This window comes from Bipolaris victoriae (genome assembly GCF_000527765.1).
Source record: "Bipolaris victoriae FI3 unplaced genomic scaffold scaffold_119, whole genome shotgun sequence".
Classification (NCBI taxonomy): Eukaryota; Fungi; Ascomycota; class Dothideomycetes; order Pleosporales; family Pleosporaceae; genus Bipolaris; species Bipolaris victoriae.
Window position 1 is genome coordinate 49,237 of NW_014575273.1, and position 12,455 is coordinate 61,691.

General features: G+C 49.5%; 4 protein-coding genes across 4 annotated transcripts; 2 read left to right on the plus strand and 2 right to left on the minus strand.

Moving 5' to 3' along the window:
* Nucleotides 1-318: 318 nt before the first annotated feature.
* Nucleotides 319-4,582, plus strand: COCVIDRAFT_111275 (hypothetical protein; the record flags this gene model as incomplete). Its single annotated transcript, XM_014696563.1, has 4 exons — nt 319-399; nt 456-644; nt 694-3,015; nt 3,062-4,582. The coding sequence occupies 4 exons, from the start codon at nt 319-321 to the stop codon at nt 4,580-4,582; spliced, it is 4,113 nt and encodes a 1,370-aa protein (XP_014552049.1).
* A 179-nt stretch (nt 4,583-4,761) lies between these two features.
* COCVIDRAFT_30513 (hypothetical protein) lies at nt 4,762-5,685 on the minus strand (the record flags this gene model as incomplete). Its single annotated transcript, XM_014696564.1, has 1 exon — nt 4,762-5,685. One exon carries the CDS (start codon nt 5,683-5,685, stop codon nt 4,762-4,764), a length of 924 nt encoding a protein of 307 aa, XP_014552050.1.
* Nucleotides 5,686-6,857: 1,172 nt separating this feature from the next.
* COCVIDRAFT_30514 (hypothetical protein) lies at nt 6,858-8,355 on the minus strand (the record flags this gene model as incomplete). Its single annotated transcript, XM_014696565.1, has 6 exons — nt 6,858-7,177; nt 7,230-7,360; nt 7,411-7,737; nt 7,797-7,920; nt 7,971-8,097; nt 8,146-8,355. 6 exons carry the CDS (start codon nt 8,353-8,355, stop codon nt 6,858-6,860), a joined length of 1,239 nt encoding a protein of 412 aa, XP_014552051.1.
* Nucleotides 8,356-9,474: 1,119 nt separating this feature from the next.
* Nucleotides 9,475-10,799, plus strand: COCVIDRAFT_41738 (hypothetical protein; the record flags this gene model as incomplete). The annotated part of the gene is made up of 5 exons (XM_014696566.1): nt 9,475-9,654; nt 9,711-10,083; nt 10,128-10,245; nt 10,294-10,358; nt 10,411-10,799. The coding sequence occupies 5 exons, from the start codon at nt 9,475-9,477 to the stop codon at nt 10,797-10,799; spliced, it is 1,125 nt and encodes a 374-aa protein (XP_014552052.1).
* Nucleotides 10,800-12,455: the final 1,656 nt, after the last annotated feature.

The following is a 12,455-nucleotide window of genomic DNA, read 5'->3' on the forward strand; positions in this document are numbered from 1 at the left end:
CAGTTAGCGTGTGTACTACTTGTACTACATGAATGCTTTGAACGCAGCGCGCAAAGCTCAGAGATATGTGCATGAATTGTCGATGCTTCCATCCAGTGTGTAAGACGCTTTTAGTGACGACATTGCATGTGGATCGTGCGCGTGAGCTTCAAGCACATGGATCCAGGGACCCCAGATGTCGCACCTCGCACCGCAATCCACCGGACGCTTCCCGAGTGCCTGGGAACGGATTGAAGACATCATAGACTCCCTAGACTTCCGCGACATCCAGCCACCTGAAAATGTGGCAGCCACGGTAGCAACGCTCGCCAGACTTCGATGCGCGGTATTCTCCCTGGGCGCCCGCAGGCCAAGCTGCAGGCCGTCGCCCATGGCTTGTGGGAGGGCCTCCAGATTATTGTACGCCAGACCACGACCTTGTCGCATGCATTGGGACTGACGCCACTCATGACTAGGCCTACATCTCCGGCAATGCCCTGATTCTTCTCGACCGGCCCAACCATGTTCTGCAGACGCTCTACATTGACGACGAATTTGAGCTCGAGGCAGTCGCAATAGACGAGGCCACAGGCAAGCTGGCCGTATGTTCGACGCGACACATTTATGTATACCGACCGTACGGGCAGGATGAGGGTGCTATAAAGGTGGGAACACGAGGCGACGGGTGTGGATGGCCGCTGATATTGTTTGCAGTGGTCGCTACAAGGCAGCATGGCATTGCCTGATGCCGACGACACCATCACGACGCTCTCATGGGGGATGCCTGATGAACTTCTCGCTGGCAGTGCTTCGCTGACCCTGTTCAACACCCATGGCGATATCGAGTATACGTGGTCCAAACAGTTGGCCAACCCCGTCAAGTTTGCCCACTTCTCGCCCGACGCCGAGCTGATAGCTTCAACCGGCCAGCACGACCGACTACTGAAGATATGGCGTCGCACAGCATTTGGCTCTGCGGATCAGAGATTCGATTACTTCTACCTCCCCCATCCCAAAGCAATCACCGGCTTGCACTGGCGGTATCCGCTTCAAAAGGAGCAATTGGCCGACAATGTGCTCTACACGATATGCGCCGACAACAAAGTGCGCGTATGGGTGCCTGGAGAACATCACGGAGTAGACGGCATGCACATGTGGGCTGAGGTGGACCTAATGGAGGCCATCATGGAGCGTCATATACCGCTGGACCGCCAGTCGAGCAAGCGGTACGCCTTCTTCATTGACGGCAAGCACTTCAAGCAAGCGACGGAAAGAGCAATGCAGCAGGCTTCGCCCCAGGAAAAGGACCACGGAATAGCCCTCCATCACCTAATCGAGGTCGCGAACCGCAGTCCCGAGATCTGCGTTGTGCTCGACGATCGTGGCAACATGTCAGCATGGGGGTTCGAAAACGTGGGCGCCCAGGGCAAGAAGGTTACTGACATCTTCAATATTGCCCACGTTGATGGACTGCGCATGCATTTCGCAAAGGATCCCAAACCCATGGAGGACAATGTGCAGTTCTATGCATTTATCGACGAAAAGCCCGAGTCTGAACTGACCGTATTATCGCATCACTTTGACGGCCGCATGGAGTGGCTGGAGGCGCGCATCGACTACTTGTTTGATCCTTCGCAGCAGCCACAGCGCATGCAGCGCAAGGCCATGTGGACAGGGCACTCGCATGCTATCAAGAAAGTCAATCGTACTGCCAGTGGAAAGGCCCTTGTGTCGCGTACCACTACCGATGAGTGCATAGTTTGGATACACCGACAGGGGGACGATGGCATGACGCTCCATCGTCACAGCAGTATCAACGTCACTGAGCACATCCACCGTACTGCACTTTTACAAGAGGGCAACTTCCTTGTCTTTCTGCATCACAAAGAAATCTCGCTATGGGATACACGTGGACACGAAGCTGTCGAAATTATGCGGCGTCCCTACGAGTTACGAGGGAAGCCTCTATGTCTTTTGGTCATTCCCGAAATTGACCATGATAGGAGGCGTGTTCACGTTGCCACAGTCAGCTCTGAGACGAAAGGTATATGCTGGGAAGTTACACTGCCAGTACTGGAAAGAGACCCGGCTACTGGAAGAAACTCATCCAACAGTACACATGCCAACGGGTACACAAATGGCCATGCGCCCGCTTCTCTCGAGCAATTCTCCACCTTTGACCTTGGCTGCGGCGACGATCTCGCTTTTGTATTGCCTGTTGACCCTGCAGGTTCGGCACCTGTCATCTCCGGTTTTCTTGATGCATTTGCGCGAGACACTGCCATTTCGTACACCAAGTCGGGAGTCATCAAGTCTTGGACTGCCCGTGTCAATCTTGAAAAGCGAGATCTTGAATGGCTGTTGATGTCTGAGGTGGACACTGGCGTACACAGCCCTTCGCTTGCTAGTGGAACTTCAATACGAAAAGCCGCGCTGGTGGACGCTGAACGGACCACACTGACCATCTGGAACACCCGTAGTGCGCAACTCGAGCATCAGGAGACTTTTGAAGGTAATGGCATCATCTCTGATCTCGATTGGTCATCCACTCCAGATAACCAGTCTATCCTCGCTGTCGGCTTCCCTCACCGTGTTGTCATTTACGCGCAACTGCGATACGACTATCTGAACGCAGGTCCATCCTGGGTAAAAATCGGTGACGTGCGAATTCGAGACATCACTCCCCATCCAATTGGTGACTCAGTATGGCTAGGGAGTGGCAATCTAGTCATAGGCGCAGGTAATCAGCTCTTCATGCAAGATGAGCATGTGGAAATAACCGACAGTCTTTTCCCCAGTTTACGAACTTTGTCACGCAAGACTGCACATATCGACATCTTTGAAGCTGTCAGTCGTCTCAATGGCCCGTTACCAGCATACCATCCTCAACTGCTATCGCAATGCGTGCTGGCTGGTAAGCTGCTATTAGTGCAGCGTATCTTGATATCTCTTTACAAGAAGCTCAAGTTCTGGATTGAGGGCGAGGAATTTGACAGCACACTGGGCTTCGCCCCAGAGGATTTCTCTGAGGACCAGGTATGTGTACTTTTGTATTCGATAGGATGATCACTAACATACGTAGACCCAAATGACTACATCCAAGAAAGACATACACTCGTCTTATATGGATTACTCAGATGATAGCGAACCAGAGGCTGTTACTGAAGAAGTCGCGTCAAATCTCAAGGAACTTTTGACTAAGAAGCAGATACCCTTGCTTTCAAGTCGCGAACAATTCCGTCTAGCTGATATCATCGAGTGTATTGGCATGGTGGAGAGGCATCGTCGTTCGGTTGATGACAACGCGGGTCGCTTCTTGCTCTTTTTCCGACAACACGTCCTCAGCCAGGTCCATAAAGGCCCCATTTCATGGCGTGAGATCGTCTGGGCATTTTATTCTGGAAGCCAAGACATCCTAGTGGACCTCGTCAGCAGGCATTTTAGCGGAAAGATGCTATGGCAACACGCTAAGGAATGCGGAGTGTTCATGTGGCTGTCGGATACGAACGCACTGCGCGCTCAATTCGAGGTCATTGCTCGGAATGAGTACACCAAGACTGAAGAAAAGAACCCAGTTGACTGCGCTTTGTACTACATGGCTCTGCGTAAGAAACCAGTCCTGGTTGGCCTATGGCGCATGGCAACTTGGTCAAGAGAACAAACCGCCACACATCGATTATTATCGAACAACTTTAATGAAGACCGCTGGAAGACTGCTGCGCTTAAGAATGCATATGCTCTCATGGGCAGAAGGAGATTCGAATATGCTGCTTCGTTCTTCCTGCTTGCAGATCGCCTCGACGTAGCTGTCAACGTGCTGCATACTCAGCTAGGAGATACGCAGCTTGCTATTGCCGTAGCGAGGGTTTATGGTGGTGATGAGTCTCCGGTGCTACTGGACTTCCTCAAGAACAAAATTCTACCCCAGGCTGCCCGAGAAGGAAACCGATGGCTTGCAATCTGGGCATACTGGCTACTCAACCGCAAGGATATGGCCGTGCGTGCGCTCGTCACGCCGCTTTCCGACCTCATCGACACATCCGAGAGTCCTGACCCACTTGCCAAATCCTACCTCACCGACGACCCTGCTCTTGTAGTACTATACAAGCAGCTTCGCGAAAAGAGCCTACAAACGCTCCGTGGTGCCACCATGATTGGTATGCGCGAGGAATGGGACTTTGTGCTGCACACCGCTGGACTGTACGACCGCATGGGCTGTGATGTTCTCGCACTCGATCTGGTCAAGACATGGGAATTCCTACTCCCTCCACCGCCATCAACGAAAAAGTCACAAGCTACCGGCGACCGCGTGCCATTGCTTAGTCCTACGATGCCACGGGAGAGCTCCGACACTCACGGACGCAACTCCAGCGCCGAAGATTTCGATTTTGATCCTAGGAAGCTGCTGCGTCGTCGCAGTTCATTGGTCGTGGCTGATTTACCGGTCAGAGAGCTCAAGAAAGGAGAAATTCAGGCGGCGCCACTTGAGGAGGAGGCAGATTCTGAGCAAGAAAAGGAGAAGAAGGAAGAGAAGAAGAAACCGCCACCTACGCAGTTTAATGAGCCGGATGCGAATAGTTTGTTGGATGCTTTTGGGTTTTAGGCAGCTCGGGTTTTGATAGCGTGAGTGAAAGGGGAATGTTAGGATATTAATACACGTCTTTTTATTCCTGGAGACCTCAGTGTGTTTGCAGTGTCGTGTTGAGTGTGCAGAGATTCCATTGGTCGTCACATCACTCACGGGTAGAAACTCTTCCATCTCAACTATCGCATTTTGATCAATCATGCCCCAAATACCGCCTTATTCTGTCTCACCCAGTCCTCAAGCCTCATCGGTGGCCGGCCCGTATAAACCTTCACATTCCTCACTCCATCCTCATAGTGGGGGAACCGCTCACCATTGCCCTTGTCCGGACCCTTGGTACCCAGCGTTTTCACCATGTACTCTGCAAAAGACGGAGGCATACCGCGCTCAACGTACTTCTGATACGCTTCCTCGGGACTCAGAGTCGTTATTTTCAAATCTTTCCCGAGAACGCCTCCGATTCTTGCGACGCTATCTCGTATCGAGCGCACCTCGGGACCATAAAGATATACGATTTTCTGGTCTTTCGAACCAGAAACAATGATGTTGCCTATGACGTTGCCGATGTCGCTCGGGATGATGTTATCTTGTTCGAACTCTCCGCCGTACAATTTGACGTCGTTTGCGAGGATGCCGTCTCGTGCTGATAATAGATTTGTGGCGAAACATCCGGGACGCACAGCGACGTAGTTCTCTGGACCGAGGAGTTCTTCTAGGCTTGCTTCTACTTGGGCGTGGACGAATGGGAGGAGGTCGGATGGGGAGATGGTGCGGAGGGCTTGGTTGGTGTAGATTGTGAAACTGCTGAGGAAAACGATGAATTCGACGCCTTCGTTTTTCATTGCGATAATGGCGTCGTGGAGGTGTTTATATTCATGATGGACGAGGTAGATGAACGCGCGTTTGGCTCCGGAGGTCCTGATGGCCTGGCTGACGGTCGGGGGTTTGGTAAGGTCGGCTTGGATCCGATGAAAGTTGCCAGCGGATTTTTTGGTGAGACCAGGGATGGCTTTTAATGTATCTCGCATTGCCAACCAGACTCTGGCTCCAAGGTCTCCGGCTGTTCGTGCGGCAGCAGATCCGACTTGACCAGTCGGCCCGAAGATGATGACGGATGTCATGGTGGTGACTGTGATGGGTTTCTTTGTTGGTGAAAACGGGTAGTTGCTACGTTGGTTTGTTGAGTTGTGTTGTTGTTTCCCATGTTTTTGTAGCTCAGGCTAGCACCCGATACTTTCGTAAGGGACTGAAGGACCAATGTAGTATTCATTCTAGAGATACTATTGGATATTTCGGAATGCCATGGTAGCTGGCCGGCACTATGATCCTGTAGATACTCCGAACTCCACGCACGTATTACATCTATGGTGCATTGGATCGCATGGCGATTCCTTTTGTCTACCTAACTTTATTCTTGTCCTTTCCTCGAACTTCAGAATCTTTCTACTTCGTTCCGTACAAGACAGTAGTTCCGTAAGTACATATATTGTTAGCGCAACTGATGAATAAAAAAGGTATCTGTTGGTTATTGTGAAACAAGACGTCTATCACATGGCACAAGATCCGAACAAAAACAAGGCTTCATGGATCACGTGCCATATAGCACCCTCATTCCGTAGGTCCCAGCGCCGGTCAAAAGAGAGGGCGGAGTGGGTAACAACGCGGCGAGATACATCGATCCCACAACCAATGGAGCCAGAAACTACAGTGTCGTTATCCATTCCTATACATCCGCCATGGTTAATACTTCAATTGCCTTGAGGTTGGATATACCCCGAAAAGGATGCATCTCCCGTGGCTTCACCAAGCAGAGGCATCTCATCGCAGACGAGGAGGTCTCTCCTCCGGCGCAGTGTAACGTTCACTTCAGCGAATGATATTTCCTGAGCTTATAGAACAGTGGTATCGTCAGCTTATCAATAAACGTGCACATGCTTCACCTATGATAGGCCTGTGCCAGGCCCTGCAAAGGGTTAGCCTCCAGGTTTCCGACCACCATCACTTGTGGGATCAGACGATGCTATCATGATAAACAGTAAACTTCGGACCGATACAGCATTCTACATATACGCATGCATTGAATTGTGCTTGGCGTGTCAAGGCCCAGCTTCCTTTCGCGTCATGAAGGATGCAGGGTAAGCGCTGCTCCGCGGAGGGCTAGGAACATACTGACCAGATAGCTTTTATCGTTTTCTAGTACTAAGATGATCGTGAGACATTTAGAAACATGTAAAGACATTTGAAAAGGATTCTGGAATGTCATTCAGGCATACATGCAGTCATCCGACACACTTTATGCCAATTCGCACTCAATCAAGCTCTCCTGTGAATGCTTGACACTCCATACCTTCACAATCTTCAGATCGAGTCCAGGCGACTCTAATAATCGTTTCCACTCTTCCATTGTGCGCTCCTTGGAGGAAAAAAGTGTCATCATCATCATGTCCAGTCCCGTGGCCTCGGAGTCTGCTCCCTGGTCTGGGATGATGATTTCGTTGATCAGGAGTTTGCTGTATCCTTGCTTCATAGCACCGGTAACCTGCTCCAAGATACTCTTGCATACGTCGTCGGGCCAGTCGTGGAGCACTGAATGTAGGTAGTATGCTCGAGCCGCTGTTGATGTTAGTCCCTTTTCACAGTGGCGGGTTTAAGTTTTCAGACTGACCTTTGATGGGTTGCTCAGTGTGGAAATCGTATTTCATACGCTCGACATCGTGATGTAGATTCTCGATGCTATCAATGACAGGGGGAAGGTCTTGCAATACGAGCCGACCAGGTGCATCAGGATGTTTTAGTCTAGACATTTTGTAAGCATGCATTTGGTGATTAGGTTCCTACGACCGTACCTAAACTCTTCGATATCATGACCATGGCCTCCTCCAACATCTACCAGCATCACTGCATCCTTAGACGCCTCCATTCCCTTTACGAGCCTTTCTTTCACTGGGTAAAAGTCACGGTCCATCCAACTTGGTCGACCTTGCCGATATCCACTCATGTGATGATTGAACTGTTGGCCCAATGGCGGGTGAGCAATCATGTATTCAAACATGCTCATTTTAGTATTGAATGCAAATTGGTATGGTCCAGATTCGATATCTGAGGTGAGTTCGTAGTTACTTCCCTTGAGGTACTCTGGGAACTTGCTGCAGGATGGATGGGCTCCACCAGCACTAATTAGGTCAGTCTTACAATCAAATGTGTTAGCAATGAGTCGGATTTTAGCACCTACAGGCAAGGGTAACCATCTCCGATGATGGGTATGTCCAGCGCTTTGGAGAAGTTTGTCGGTGCATACTCATCAGTTCCTGTTTCCTTGATGTAGCCCATAGCTGCGATGTGTTTCATCATGCGAGCTGCAGACATTAGAGGCTTTCTGTGAAGATATGCGGGCATGTAGGCTTACCTAATGTTTGGCGAGGAATTCCGAGCTCGGCCGCAATCTCATCGACCTTTGTTGGTCTGTCTTTCTCGGCAAGTACTTTGAACACACCTGCATTGTAACAAGCCGTAATAGCCGTATGACAGCCCGGCTACAAGAACCTTAGATATATTCAGTCCTAGAATCCTGATACACATACCTGCACCCAGTTGTGTTTGATCATTGTTTCCCGGGGAGTCTCCAAAGCCACTACCAGACTCCTAGCCAACGCGAGCATATCCAGACGACCGTCGTTGCCTTCAGTAATTGATGATTTTCTAAACATTAGGAGCTTCTCTAGTATCTTTGGAACGGCTCCTGGATCATTGGCACGTACGGCAATGCCGCCATCGAGTAGAGGTACGGTCATGTTTAATGATGGGCTCGGTGAAGAAGTGCCTGAGCGAACAGGGATTACGATATGGTTCAAATGAACTCTATTTGAACTATAGAGCAAAAATATCTTTGGGACAATGGATTAAAACGGACAACCGTGACTTTAAAACCACTTTCCATAAGTGATCTTGACTCGTTGTGTACCATGAGGCACATCAGCACTAGTCATACCTTTGACATCTCCCGAACTACGAGCCTGTATGATCATGCAGGCTCAATCTATTCCATAGAGTAAGATTCTCCTCAAATTGGAAGGAATTGACGGAATCAAGGGCTCGGGGTGTCTCCGCACCTAACTTAACCGGCTAGACCCTTGATTGATTGAAGTCCGCAACACGAACCATAGCATTGGGAATGAAGGAGCGCTAAAGTGTCGCCTCGCAAACGAGCATAATGCAAGAGCGGCTGTACGGTAACATTTCGACTGGTCCGCTGTGCCGCATTTAGTAGCGCGATGTTGGGGGCAACTTTACTAGCATGACAGTTGGTTTAGGGATGACTCGAGTGCATCTTCATACGTGTGGTTGTGAACTGGTATCGTGGACTGCCTCAAGATAGTTTTTATTCGGCATCAAACTATTTGCACTGATTGAAACATCATGAGCATGCGCGCTGACATTGTGATAACTTGGTGCTGAATTATCCCCAACAAGCGAGGAGGATTCCGCCCTCCTTTACACTACATGCCCCGTACATCAACAGCGAACAAAAAGGACTGATCTACACCCAGAAATTAAAGAATTAGTTTACATATGCACTCGGGCTTGGCCGGCATGTGTTATGCAAGGGGTGTTACTACTACCATTCGGTGTTGGCACGCATTGATTGCGCGGACTTGCATTTTCTATTGCGGCGCGGTAGCGATCCGCTGCAGCAAATTTCCGTTAGGCAGAATGCCCATCGAAGAACGCGGGACAGTTGGGAAAAGATGCAACAAGCTGGAATTAGACGCTCAGACTGGATCTACAACGTTGTTGTTGGCTTGGGCAATGTATAAGACATGTCTATGTTCATCGGCTTGCTGCAGAGGCACTCAATCTTCCCCGGAAATACATGACAATTGTCTAGTCTTCTCGCAGGACTTGATTGTGATATGTCAGGACCAAAAGTGTTGCCTGAACATCTCGTCAACGAAGACAAGGGGCCTACGATCTTAGCGGTATGCATCTCACTGACTGCTCTGGCCACCCTTTTTGTGGCTGCAAGACTTTATGTCCGAGGCAAAATACAGTCACAAATTGGCCTAGATGACTGGCTGATGATTTTATCCATGGCAAGTATTTTCTCCAGGGCTCTTCCCACCTCGCAAGATACTGACGCATTGAGCAGATATGTGGCTACGTCATGCTTGGCCTAACGATAGCCGCCGTACGGGCCGGCAATGGTCGTCATTTCGCTACGCTCACCACCGAGCAGAAATCAGATGCCATACTATACACTATTGCGGGATTTTGCCCAGGGATACTTTCATTTGGGATCCCCAAGCTAGCCGTGGTAGCACTTCTAACGAGAATCATGAACCCCAGCCGAGGTCACGCGGTGTTCCTTTGGTCAATGACTGGCGGTTGCTTGCTGATTCTGCTTGGTTGTGTTGTCATTCTCTTCGCGCAGTGTACTCCAACACGATCGCAGTGGGACTTCACAGTTAAAGGCACTTGCTGGAGCCCATGGGTTTTGGTATACTATGCCATTGTTGCTGGCAGTACGTCACCCATGTGAAATGGGGAACTCGACTCATTTTGACAGCTCTATCCGCCATTGTGGATCTTTATCTTGCGATATATCCGGCTTTTGTTCTCTACAGGCTACAGATGAACGTAAAAAAGAAGATCGCTCTCAGCTTTGCGCTTGGGTTAGGCTCCATGTAAGTCTGCAAACGCTCGTTGGAAGATGACTTCTCATTTGTAAATAGAGCTGCAGCCGTTGCGGTTTACAAGTCGACTCGGCTACCTGCACTTGCCAGCGCTGACTTCAGTTGTAAGTGAAAATTTGTTTCAAAGCTACGAGTATATGCTGACCGATTGTATAGACGACACTGCCGACATCACAATCTGGACCAGCATTGAAGGAAATGCAATCATCATCGCCGCATGCATTCCAACTCTCCAGCCACTAATCGATCGCATCTTCGGTTACGGTTTATTTGGCAGCACAAGAGGGGAGCGAGGACGAAGCGGTTATGCATCACATGGCCAACATGCCACGAAGCTGGTCACAATTGGAAGCAAAACATTTCGGTCATCCAGGAGACACAAGAAGACGGGGATTTCAGATACGACGATAGGTCAGGAGAGCCAAGAGAGTATTCTGAGCTTCAACCGTCGGCATGTTAATCATCGTAGTAAGGGAGAAGAAGACTTAGTCATAACACGGACACAGGAGGTGTCAGTTCAGGTGGAATCTATAAGTAATCATTAGTGAAAAGAGACACATGTTACGCATGTTTGGTGCACAGTCGGGCCCTGTTCAGTTGATACCACGTTTATTGATGAGCTTTTGATGAAAGAGGACGTGTCTTATTGTTCCAATTTGATATATCTGCTTTAAGGCTAGCTTAGTGGCTTTACGTAAATTTATCATGGCCTATCAAATCTGGGTCAGGCAACCTCCGTACCACTATATGCGAGGACCTAGGTCAAATATATTCTTTACCCATTGCTATCTGCAATCGGCTCACCATCATACCTTTTGCTTCGCCACCATCAACCATGTGTGCTCTCAATGTACACACGCTCCACGAAGACATACTCTACGAATTGCTAATCAGGTGCCGAGATCTGATATCTCTAAAGCGTCTGATCCTCACCCACCCCGAAATTTACCACGCATTCAGCAACCGCCGAAGCCTGGTTCTCAGAGCGGTCTTCAAGACACAGAGCATTGTCCGCACCAGATACTGTGACGATGAACTCTTTCTGGTGAGAGCCGATAGATACCTTTCCCGCATGCTACCTTGCAGTGTAATTGACCGGGTCGCCCTGCGCGAGGCCCTCTGGCCTACGGTCAAGCAGTTATTGCCATCCATGATATCCTGCCAGTGGGCTATAGCCCTTCTCACTCGCTATCATGAAGCAGGGCTCAAGCACAACCAACTCATGTTCGTCAAAGAAGCCGCACACACCATATTATCCGCATCGATGCCTCTGCATTTTGAACAGCGCACACTCCTCAGAGTCATCGCCCGAACATACGCGTCTTCAGACACGCCAGAGGAAGCAATAGAACTAGATGCAGCCATTATACAACGTCTCGATCCACAATTGCAGGCTCATAGAATCTGGATAGAAGACTTCATGCAGACGTATCGAAACAACAGAAACAATAAAAAAGGGTTGGACCTCCAGCTGAAGTGCTGGCAGCTCTGCCGAGATACACTCGGACTAGGGAGCAAGGTTGCCCTGGACTGCGCACAAAGCCTTATCTGCAGCTATCACCTCAGCGGCGAGCCTAAGAAGGCGATTGAATTATGCCGGTTTTTTCAGGGTTCTATCAGCCCAAAAACCCCAGGGTATACCGCTTGGATGCGAAAATTGATAGATATGCTCTACAAGGCTAGCCAGGATAGCGAGACACGAGAGAAGCAGAGTACGAGCTAGTAAGGGCATGTCGCCAGTATGAGCGGGGACGTCTGGTGAAGAGTAAGAATTAAAAGACCATTGGCCTTATTGTCTTACTCAAAGAGGCGCGAATGGCGTGTGAGGCGGATCGTAGCAGGGCTCTTTTCGCAACTACGTATGCAATACATGTAGCAAAAGGAAGAACCATTTTATTCATTCATTGTTTCTTAACTCGAGAAACCGAGTCCTTTCGAAAACATAAATGTGTTTGTGAAATCGTTATTCCAAACTCTCGCTTCTCCATGTGGGATAGAATATATTATTTCATTCCAAATATATCTGGTATCATAAAGCACTGTCATCTCGCTCGTGAGCATGTCCAAACGCGTACGACTTTCAAACACTCCTCCCTCAGTACCGGTTCTCCCACCTCGTATACCGACTCAGCTTCTTTGAGTCCCTCGCTTCGCTCTGTATATCCACTGTGTATCCCACTCACCCCCACATATCCATGACC